This window comes from Gadus macrocephalus, chromosome 10, assembly GCF_031168955.1.
Source record: "Gadus macrocephalus chromosome 10, ASM3116895v1".
NCBI classification, from domain to species: Eukaryota; Metazoa; Chordata; class Actinopteri; order Gadiformes; family Gadidae; genus Gadus; species Gadus macrocephalus.
In genome coordinates, this window is record NC_082391.1 from 10,788,615 (window position 1) to 10,799,967 (window position 11,353).

The 11,353-nt window shown below is 56.2% G+C and overlaps 1 protein-coding gene across 1 annotated transcript in view; it reads right to left on the reverse strand.

Annotated features, from left to right (window-relative positions):
- Positions 1-11,107, reverse strand: part of fat4 (FAT atypical cadherin 4) — a 96,278-nt gene extending 85,171 nt beyond the window's left edge. Inside the window, exon 1 of the mRNA XM_060063434.1 lies at positions 5,511-11,107. Coding sequence (XP_059919417.1) covers positions 5,511-10,613 — 5,103 coding nt within the window. The 5' untranslated portion in view covers positions 10,614-11,107. The remainder of the gene's footprint in view (positions 1-5,510) is intronic.
- Between the last annotated feature and the right edge of the window lie 246 nt (positions 11,108-11,353).

Here is an 11,353-nt window from a genome sequence, read left to right on the forward strand (position 1 = left end):
CGACCTCAAACCTCCCACCTCCTCCTCTTCCTCCCACTCCCCTATCCCTGCTTCACTGTCCCATCACTCCTCACTCCCCTCTCTCTCTCTCTCTCTCTCTCTCTCTCTCTCTCGTTCTCTCTCTTCTCTCTCTCTCTCTCTCTCTCTCTCTCGCTCTCACGTCTACTACTATATTCACTTCCCGCCCCCCCCCCCCCTCCCCTAACCACCACACACCCCTACCCCTTCCTGCCTAGGTCTTACCGCAGCCTAGAGAGATGAGGTGTATGAGTGTGTGTGTGTGTGTGTGTATGTGCGTGCGTGCGTGCGTGTGTGCACAGCGTGCGTCTGTGCATCAGAACAGTGCAAACGATGCAAGACCTCACATCCTCCCCACTTCTCATTGATATCTCAGGGGGAGGGGGGAGGTGGGTGAGGCAGGGGGGAGGTAACGTCGAAATGTCACTTTAGAGGTTATGGCGAGTCGGGGGGGTTGTCTCTAACTATTCTATGTCTGTATGGTGTGCGTATGTGCGTGTGTGTGTTTGTGTGTGTGTGTGTGTGTGTGTGTGTGTGTGTGTGTGAGTGTGTGTGATGTGTGGTGTCCGGGGGTTACTGAGTCACCGTGGGCAAACAAATCATTCTTGAGCTGGAATCCATTATTACCACAGAGAATGTGGCAATGAACCCTCCCCCTCTCTCCCCTCTCGCTCTCTTTCTCTCTCTGTCTCTCTCTTTTCCTCACTCTCTCTCTCTCTCTCTTCCTCTTTCTCACTCTCTCACCCCTCACTTCCCTCCGTGCTCTCGTTCACCCTGTCTCTCCTCTCTCTCCCTCCTCGCTTTCACTCTTTGTCTCTCCCCCCCACTCACTCCTAATCCTCTCTCTCTCTCTCATCTCATCTCCTCTCCTCTCTCTCTCTCTCTCTCTCTCTCTCTCTCCTCTCTCTCTCTCTCTCTCCTAAACTTCTCTCTGTTGAGAGCGGCGCAGCAGAAGAAGTTTTCCAGGCGATGTGAATCGTCAGACTTTGGGCCACACTGAAAACCAGAACCCGACCAGAATTCCCCTGCTCCTCAACCAGATCATAGCGCTGTCCAGGGGCGTCTGACGGCTCAATACTGGAGGTTTCATGCCGCCGGCTTTGTGCTGGGGGGGTCATGAGAGAAACTGAAACGTGTCAAATAATACAGGTTTTCTGAACCTGCCATCCTCGACCAATCAGATCTGTTCTAGCGAACGACCAGCAGACCTTCAGATCCAACCTTAACCCACCGCCCCAATGGACCCCGAGTGTCTGCTAGACCCTCGACCCCCACACGATCCAGATCACCCTCTAGTCCTCAGAGACCAGAGTCCCTGTGGTCCCGTACGTTCTGGGAGAACCACGGAGGCGGGACCACCCCGGCTACGATCCAGAGGAATGGATCCGCCGCGGAGACGCCATTGCCCAGCGAGCGACCACGACCTCACGACGATCATGACGCCCTCAGTCCCGCCCACGCTAGCCCGAGGGCCCGCGCCGTCCTCACAGCGAAACACGAGGAGGGACGCAGCCTCAGCCCGGCGGACCGCGAAAAAATTAAATACTTTCTGTAATCTAACACGGTGGCCTGGGCAGCGTGGTCAGGAATAGACCTGACTCCTTCTCCTGACTTCCTCCTCGGGTCTGTCGTGGTGTGTGCATGGGAGCGAGGTGGGGGCGGCCGGGGCGGCCACTGAGAACAATGGAGTGGCTGCTAGTTACGGGAGACCCGAACAGATGACTCGGGCAAGGGGGTCGAAGAGATTCTGTTCTGACGAGCCCGGGCTTTGCGGCGGGAGCGCCCGGATCACCACAGTCTGAGCGGTCAGACGGGTCTGGGGTCCTCTCTCTCTCTCTCTCCTCTCTCTCTCTCCTCTCTCTCTCTCTCTCTCCTCCCTCCCCCTCCATCTTGTCCCCAGACCACCTCCAAGGAGAAACCAGTTTCTGCCTAGTTTCCTTCAGAACATGATAGTGTCAAACCGAAACCATGCACACACAAACACACACAGCCACACGCACAAACACACTAACACACAAAACACACATGCACACACACACACACACACACACACACACACACACACACACACACACACACACACACACACACACACACACACACACACACACACACACACACACACACACACACACACACACACACAGAGCGAAGGGACAGGAACAGGGAACTGGCACTGAGAACAATAGCAACGATTAGAAGACGATTTAAAACCTCTCCGATTAGAAGACGATTTAAAACCTCTCCTTCTGTGATGCAAACACTCTATTTTTAAAACGTTCAGGAATGGAACAGAATTAGAATGTCTTCAAAATGACCCAAAGACGACAGAGACAAAGAACGCTTCACAACAAGGTACCACAGAGGAGCAGAATACCTCAGGCTGGTTGTGTGGTGGACCGTGTTGTTCTAGACTGTGTTGTACTGGATGCATGGTTGTGATGGCCTAACGGTGTCAGGCTTGAGTTCAACAGAACTAATCAGATAAACCAGCAAGCCCCTTGACATGCACCTGGACTCACTGCAAGTTGCTTTGCATAAAAGCATCTGCTAAATTAATAAACAGCTACATATATCCAGCAGCGCCTTACCCACAATGCCTTGTAGCGCCTTGGCAAACACAATCTGACCCCCCTTCCCAAACCTCCCACCAACAGCTTTGTCCAATCACGTCGCATCGCTGCTATAGCCCTCTGAAGGGGGCTCCTGTCTGGACAACGGAGGGCGAGAGGAGTCTTGGAAACGCACTCCTAAATCTGTCAGCCGCTGACGGCACAGACAGAAAGCAAAACAAGCACGCCCCCGCCGTGCGGCCGGGGTCAGTGTAACACTCTATCTGTGGAGGCAAAACAAAGGAAGCCCCGTTCACACACACGGGGTGCGTTGGATTTCAGGCTGAGGGGACAGAGCGATCGGAGGAACCCTCCCCTCCTCCCTCATCTCCCTCTACTCTCTCCCTCCCTCTCTCTTATCTTTATCAACTAAAATAAACATTAATAAAATGAATTTATGTCTCGCTCTTCGCTTCTCTCTCCTCTACTCTTTTGCCCTCACTTCTCTTCCCCCTTTCTCTCTCTCTCTCTCTCGCTCTCTTCCTCTCCTCCTGTCTCTTTTCCTCTCTCCATCTCCTTTCTCCCCCCCTCTCCTGACTCTCTCCTTTCTCTCCCTTAAGTCTCTCTTCACCTCTCTCTCCTGTACTCTTTTTGCACTCACTCCTCCCCCCCCCTATCTCTCTCTCTCTCCCTCTCTCCGTCTCTTGTCTCACCCCTCTCTTCTCTTTAACCTCCTTCCCTTCACCCTGACCAGGAGAGACCAGGAGAGACCAGGAGCCAACCCTTGAAGAGGGCTTCATGTTAAGAGAGAGAGAGAGAGAGAGAGAGAGAGAGAGAGAGAGAGAGAGAGAGAGAGAGAGAAGAGGAGGTGAGACAGGAAATGGGCGAGTAGGAGAGAGAAGCGGGAGGAGGAGGAGGGGAGAGAGGAGCAGAGGGGAGGATGTGGAGGATGTGAGAGAGTGAGAGGAGGAGGAGGTGAGAGAGTCAGATAGAGGAGGAGCAGGAGGAGGAGAACGAGGGGAGCGTTGGTGATGAGAAACAGGGATGGAGGTTGGGTGGGGGGGCCCCAGTGCCCCAACACGCTTGCCCCTGTGTACGGCCCTGGAGGTCAGCGGTGTTATTGGTTACAGCTGTGGTTTGGCTGCCGTGCCGACGACCTCTGAACTCCACAGAGGGTTGGCCTCTCTGACTGCAGGAACCCTCTCCCTCCTGAGATCTAGGGTCTGCTTGCTTGCTCTCTCTCTCTCTCTCTCTCTCTCTCTCTCTCTCTCTCTCTCTCTCTCCTTTATGTGATGGTCTCTCTACCCTTCAATATTAAACATCCTGCAGTCAACTGCATACAATCACGGCATAGACAAAAAACAGTGCAGAGTTTTCAGCCGATGGAAAACTTTCCGATCTCACACACAACGGTATCCGAGTTGACACCACTACATCTCGGGCCCTGACAGCGGCATTACTGCCGCTCCATACAGACTCCCTGGACTGCGGGCCTGGACCCCAGGCCTGGGGTCCAGGCCCATGATGAAACCCAGTCTGAGCAGCAGGACTAGGAGCAGGGCTCTGCTGTTCTCTTATAAACCCTGTCTCGAGAAGGACAGATCAGCATCTGCACTTTAGAACATATGATATCCCGCCGCCCAGCTGGACGGACCTCCGAGTTAACTCTGCAGAGAAGATTGCGCCAAGTAATCCGTGATTGCAATAAAGTTTTTTTTTGTTCTCAGAATGAGCGATGTCCAAACTGAATTACAGTTTCAACGGTTCCTGTGGTTGAAGAGACGTTCATAGCCACAGTCAAACGCAACAGATTTTTCTCCCCGTCATATCTTTCAATATTCCTCGTCATTCACACGAGATAACACAAACCACATCCAGCGCCTTGACGAAGCACAACTCTGCTCGGAAAACAACTCAATACGCAACTGTCAGTACACAAAGTCAGACCTAAGTATCATCCGGCCTGTAAACGCACGGCCCTCTTCAGTCTTTCAGCGCAGAATTTTCCAAAAACCCTGAAACAAAATCACATGTTGTTTAATTTAAGGGGTGTCTTAGCCTTAGCCACCAAACCAAGCCTTAGCATTCCACTGTTTAAACCTGACAGAAGTTAGCGCCGCCCCCCCCCCCACTACTCTCCCCCTCTGGGAGCGCGCTCGCCAAGTCTTCAATGAGGAGCATCCCATAATACTCTTTCAATGGACGGCTTAGGTTTCACTCTGGGAGATCTTCTCTTCACTCTCCCTTGCCCTCCACATCTTTCAGAGGGTCTTAGGAGGTCAGCTGATTTTAATGGTCACTTATTGCCTGTGGAGCCGCAGACCACCCTGTCGTTGGAAAAGCCCCCGTGCGGTAGGGCCTGATGAGATACCAGCCAGACGTGATGCAGCATCAGAGCATATCAATAACGTTCCTTCGGCGGGCGACACTGAGGGAAGCAGCCACGGGTCTTAACCCCGCCTCGCGGGTCCATCGGTTTACAGGGTTTTAATAGTTGCAGCCCTTTTCCAGCCAGTCCCTGATAAGACTGTTCCACATTATAAACGCAATGGGAACAGTTCATGTCCTCTCTGAAATAGCCTCAGTATGTGCGGAAGTTAAATAATAAGTGCAAAGTTTCATGTTGTACTGGCCAGTATTGAGTATTGGAAGCAAAAAACAACAGAGTTTAAATGACAAAGAACAAGACCTTCTCTCTCGTATCCAAGAACGCTATGGTTGAACAGAGCCACCCACACAGCTGAAGAAACGCCATTAACAGCCCCGACGGGTGGATCTGTTTTAACTCTCCCACCGCAGGAGCTCCGACCCTCGCTCCCATGTCGGGGACCCGTGTGGTGAAAGAAAAGGCTTCAACACAAACACAAATGCTGTGCCAAACAACAACAAACAAACAACAGCTCCAGCAAACACAGCAGGGGGGGGGGGGGGGCGACTCACCTCAGCACGCTGTGTCCTGGGCTGGCTGGCGTCCATCTCGATTGCGTACACATCCAGCAGATAGAGGTCCGAGCCCTGCTCGCGGTCAAGCTCGGCCGCCGTCTGGATCACGCCACTCTGCCGGTCGATGCTGAACAGTCGGCCCACCGCCTTGCCGTGGCTGCGGACCGCCACGATGAAGAACTCCACCTTGGTGCCGGAACCCCTGGGGCTGGAGGCGTCCAGCGAGATGACGTTGGTGCCCGCCGGCTGGCCCTCCTTCAGGATGGTGATGTACTTGGGCTGGGAGAACACGGGCCCGTCCCCGCCCTGCAGGATGATGGTCAGCTCGGTGCGGGATGTCTTGCGCTCTGCCCCGTGGTCCGTGGCCGACACGGTGAGCGTGTACACCAGCCGGGACGGCAGCAGCTGGGACGCCAGCCGGATGTCCCCGCTGTAGCGGTCCATGATGAAGGTGTCAGCGTCCCCCCGCACCAGGTCGTACTCCACCTCCCCGTTCGACCCCTCGTCGGGGTCAAAGGCCACCACCGTAGTCAGGATCGACCCGATGACGATGTTGGGCTCGGCCACCAGGGCGTTCTGCGACACGAAGGCGGGGACGTTGTCGTTCAGGTCCGTTACCCAGATGGTGACGTTCTTCAGGGCGAAGCGCCGGAACTCGACGGGCACGGCCTGGTCCGTGGCCTTGATGGTGAGCTCAAACAGGTTGGAGAACTCCCTGTCGATGTCTCTGTTGGTGTAGATGAGCCCGGTGCCGGGGTTGATGCTGAAGTGCCCCCCGCGGGGCGTCTGCTGGACGATGGAGTACTCCAGCTGCCCGTTGATGTCCGCGTCCGTGTCGTGGGCCGTGATCGTCATGACCGAGGCGGAGATGGGGAGGTTCTCAGCGATGGATTTGAAGATGTCCCCCGGGGTGAAGACGGGGGGGTTATCGTTGAAGTCTCTCACGTGGATGACGACTGGGATGGAGGAGGAGCGAGCCGGCCGGCCGTTGTCTCTGGCCGTGATGTTGAGCTTGTAGAATGACTGCGTCTCAAAGTCCAGATTCTTCACCAGGAAGATGCTGCCGGTGTTGGCGCTGATGCTGAAGGTGCCGTGGTTGTTTGTGGCTGTGATGCTGTACGTGATGTCAGCGTTCGGGCCCGAGTCGGCGTCGGTGGCGGTCACGGAGGCCACCAGCTCTCCGATCCTCATGTTCTCCAGAACGTCCACAGACAGGGAGGACTTGGGGAAGGCGGGGGAGTTGTCGTTCTCGTCCAGGATGCTCACGCTGAGCATACAGGAGGAGGACAAGGGCACCTTCCCCCCGTCGACCGCCAGGATCTTCAGAGAGTAGTGGGAGGTGGACTCATAGTCCAGTGCTCCAACCAGAGTGATCTGACCAGAGCCACTGTCAATCACAAACTGGCCCTCCTCGTTGCCCTCTGCGATGTGGTACCCCACAAGTCCGTTTTTGTTCTCGTCCACGTCGGAGGCCGAGACCCGGAGCACTTGGGTCATGTTCTGGGCTGACTCCGAGATGGAGGCCTGGTAAATGTCTTTGGTGAACTTTGGCGAGTTGTCGTTGATGTCTTGAATGTAAACTTGCACTTTTGCCTGGTCCCGGAGGGGCTTGGGGAGCCCCTGGTCTGACGAAATGACCGTGAAGCTGAACCCAGCGGCGCCTCTCTGTCGCATGAGGGACTCGCGGTCCAACTGCAGAGTGCTCGTCAACTCCCCGGTGATGGTGTTCAGCTCAAAGTTAGGTTGAGGCAGCTCGAATGTATATCTGATCTCACTGTTTGGGCCAAAGTCTTTATCCTGGGCACACACCCGCCCAGCCAGCGAGCCTCTGGGCTGCTCTTCCTCAAAGTGGAACACATAATTGGTACTGTTGAAGAGCGGTCGGTTGTCATTCACGTCGTCCAGGATGACGCTGACGTTGACACTAGCACTTAGAGGTTCAACGGCGCGGTCTTTCGCCACCAGCACCAAATTATATCTGTCTCGTAGCTCTCTGTCTAGCTCAGCTTTGATGTACAGCTGGCCGTCGGGGAAGACACCAAACATATCACCTGTGTTGCCGTCCACGATGTCGTACACAATCTCGCCGTTCAGCCCCGAGTCCTTGTCCGTGGCGTCCACCTTGAAGAAGCGGCTGTTGACGGGCTCCGACTCTGGGATGACCACCTCGTACGACAGCTGGTCGAAGGTGGGGGAGTTGTCGTTGACGTCGTACACGCTGACGGTGAGGATGAGGCTGGAGGTGTGCCGAGGGACCCCCGTATCGGAGGCCGTCACCTCCACCTGGTAGGAGCTGGTGGTGACCTCCAGCGGCCCCGACAGGGAGATGAGGCCGTGCTTCTCGTGGATGTGGAACAGGCCCTTTGGGTTCTGCTTCAGGCTGTAGACCACCTGGCCATTGGTTCCATCATCTGGGTCGGATGCCCGGGCCTGGAAGATGGCGTGGCCCGTGCCCCAGTTCTCCACAGCGCTGACGTGCTCCACAGCATGCAGGAAGTGGGGGGCGTTGTCGTTCAGGTCCTTCACGGTGATGTTGACCAGGGCCTCTCCGGTGACCTCCCCACCCCTGGCCACCACCTTCAGCTGGTAGAACCCCTGCTCCTCTCGGTCCACCTGGCTGGCCGCGGCTATCTGCCCGCCGCCGCCTATGGCGAAGACCCCCCGCTGGTCCCCGGAGGTGATCAGGTAGGTGATGTTGGTGTTGAGGTCCACCGTGGTGGCGGACACCGTCCCAATCACCGCTCCGATGCCCACGTTCTCGAACATGACGAAGCTGTAGCCCTTCTGGCTGAAGGTGGGGGGGTTGTCCTGCGTGTCTATCACCGTGACGGTCACGATAGCCTGGGTGTGGGACCTCAACCCCCCTCCATCCACCGCCGTCACCTGCAGCTGATAGGCCGTCTTCTCCTCTCGGTCCAGAGACACCAGCGTGCTCACTCGGCCCGTGTTGCTGTTGATGTGGAACTTGGCCGTGTCTCCGGCCGTGATGATGTACTTCACCGTGCCGTTCCGACCTAAGTCGAGGTCTGTGGCAAGAGCGGTGGTCACGTAGGAGCCCGGCGGCTCGTTCTCCTTCACATTGGCGAAATACTGCACGGGGTAGAACACGGGCCTGTTGTCGTTGATGTCCCTCAGCGTGACGTTGACCCTGCCCACCGAGTGGAGAGGGGGGCTGCCGCCGTCCGCCGCCCGCACCTGGAGCAGGTAGGAGCCCTGGTCCTCGCGGTCCAGCTCCGCCGCCGTGCTCAGTCTCCCCGTCGACGCCTCCAGGCGGAACAGCTCCTGCACAGCGGCCGGCGTCTCTGCGTCGAAGGTGAAGCACACGCTGCCGTTGGCGCCCAGGTCGTCGTCGGAGGCGGTCAGCAGCAGCAGCTCGCTGCCCGCGGGGGCGTGCTCCGCCAGGGTCACGTGGTACGACCTCTGTGCGAAGGTTGGCACCTGGTCGTTGACGTCGGTGATGTTCACCAGCAGCTGTGTGTAGGAGATCTTGGGCTGTAGCCCCTGGTCCTTGGCGCTGATGTTGAGCACAATGTGGGAGGCCTCCTCACGGTCCAGCGGCGCCGCGCTGGTCACCAGGCCGCTGTTCTCGCTGATGGAGAACCAGCCCCGGGCGTTCCCGGACACCAGCGAGTAGCGCAGGTTGGCGTTCTGCCCGGAGTCGCCATCGGTGGCCGACACCCCTTTGATGTAGCTCCCCGTGGGGATGTCCTCACTGATGTCCACCCGATACTGGGCCTCCTGGAAGATGGGCGGGTGGTCGTTGATGTCGTTCACAAAGATCATCAGGCTGGCGAAGGAGGAGCGGGCCGTGGGGTGGCCGTTGTCCGACACCGACACGGTGAGGTTGTAGGAGGAGATCCGCTCCCGGTCCAGAACACTCGCCACTTTGATCAGACTCAGGTTAGGAACCGGAGAAGTGTGGACCTCAAAGTGTCGCTGCTCGTTGCCCCCCAGTATGGAAACTGAGATGTTCCCGTTGGCCATTGGCGAGTCGGAGTCCGACACGGTGAGCAACGCCACCACGGTGCCAATCTGGGCGTTCTCATCCACGGACGCAAACTTAGAGGTGGTGGGGAAGTATCTGAACTTGACCACTGGGTCGTTGTCATTCACGTCTTGGAGTTTAACGGTGGCCTCCGTCCTGCCAGACAGGGAGGGCACCCCGTTGTCTACAGCATGAACAGTCAAAGAATATTCTCTTTTGCGCTCAAAGTCCAGTGGCTCTTTAATGACAATAGTACCGGCTTTGGGGTCGATTTGAAAAGGCGTCCCGTCGTCTAGGAAGTATCTCACGTCAGCGTTAACTCCATCGTCCAGGTCTGAAGCTGTGATCTGAAGCACACTGGAGCCTACGGCAGCATCCTCAAACACGCTGGTCTGATACTGCTCCTGGTTGAACACAGGGGGGTTGTCGTTTATATCCTGGATGGTCACGTTCACCTGGAGGTAGCCGAACCGCTTAGGGTCACCCTTGTCTTCCACCTCGATCAGGAGCTGGTAGATGGGTGTGACCTCTCTGTCCAGGCCTCCTGCTGAGACAAGGTGTAGGAAAGCCCCCTCGCCACTAGGGTTGACTGTAACATCCAGACGGAACCGCCTCTGCTCGTTGCCGTTCACTATCCGGTACGTGGTATGGTCCACCCCGTTGCTGCCGATGTCCGAGTCCGTGGCCGTGTCCAGGATGACCTGCCGGCCGCTGCTGGCGTCCTCTTTGAACGAGACCACGATGGACTCGTCCGGGAACACCGGGGAGTTATCGTTAATATCCAACACTAGGATCCGCACCTCCGTGGGGTAGGTGGGCTGGCTGGAGAGCACCACGACGTTGATGACATCACTTTGCAAAACTTCCCTGTCGATCACCCTGGAGGTGTAGATGGCCCCGGTGGAGCTGTTGATCGCAAACAGTCTGTGGGTCTCACTGAAGCGGTAGGTGAAGCCCGGCCGCGTCTCGATGGTCCCCACATGCGTCCGGACCGGCTGCTCCTCATGGACGCGGAACTCCTGGCGGACCTGGCTGGAGGCGGAGTACTGGGAAAGGGTCCATAATAGCAGTAAAACACCGTGAAACCGACCGAGAGCCCGACCTGTGAGCGCCATGGTTAATGAGCCCAGTCCACCTTTCTTCTCAGACAAAGTCCATGCCTATAATGCATCCACTCTCTGGACTCTGTAAACTACTAAAGCATGGTGTAGAGTGCGTATTATCCAACCCTGTGCGTAAATACTGCAAAGTATTCCCAAAGTCTCGCTTTAATATTCCTCTTTAGTCCTCATGAAGGCACCAAGGTCCCGGGACGGAAAGAAACAACAGTAGACTCCTTCAGGACTATCGATCCCAGTGCGCTTCTTCTCGGGGATAAGTTCCTGACCTTATTATAGTAACTCCTCTCCCGCAAAAAGCATCTTCCGATTCTCTCTACCTAAAACGTTATTCTACAAAATAAGAAGGAAGAAATAATTAAATCCACTCCAGTCAGAGGTATGGCAGCGCGTTGCAGGACGCGCACAAAGTGGATCCAAAGTGCTCCAGGTTGATCTCCTCGCCGTCTGTATAACGGTGCATGTTGTACTCAGTTCCACTAAGTTAGAACAAAGCTGGAGTTAGTCAACTCCCTCCCATCCGCATTGTGATTGGATGAAGGCGGACTCCAGCCCGCCTCCTCCTCCCTTCCTCTCCGTCTCTCCCTCCTCCTCTCTCTCACTCCCTTCCCTCTCCCCAAAACCTCTCTCTCTCCTCCTCTTTCCTCTTCCCTCTATCCTTCTTCCTATCCTCCCTCTCTCACTTCCTCCCTTGCCCTAAAACTCTCTCCCCCCCTCTCTCTCTCTCTCTCTCTCTC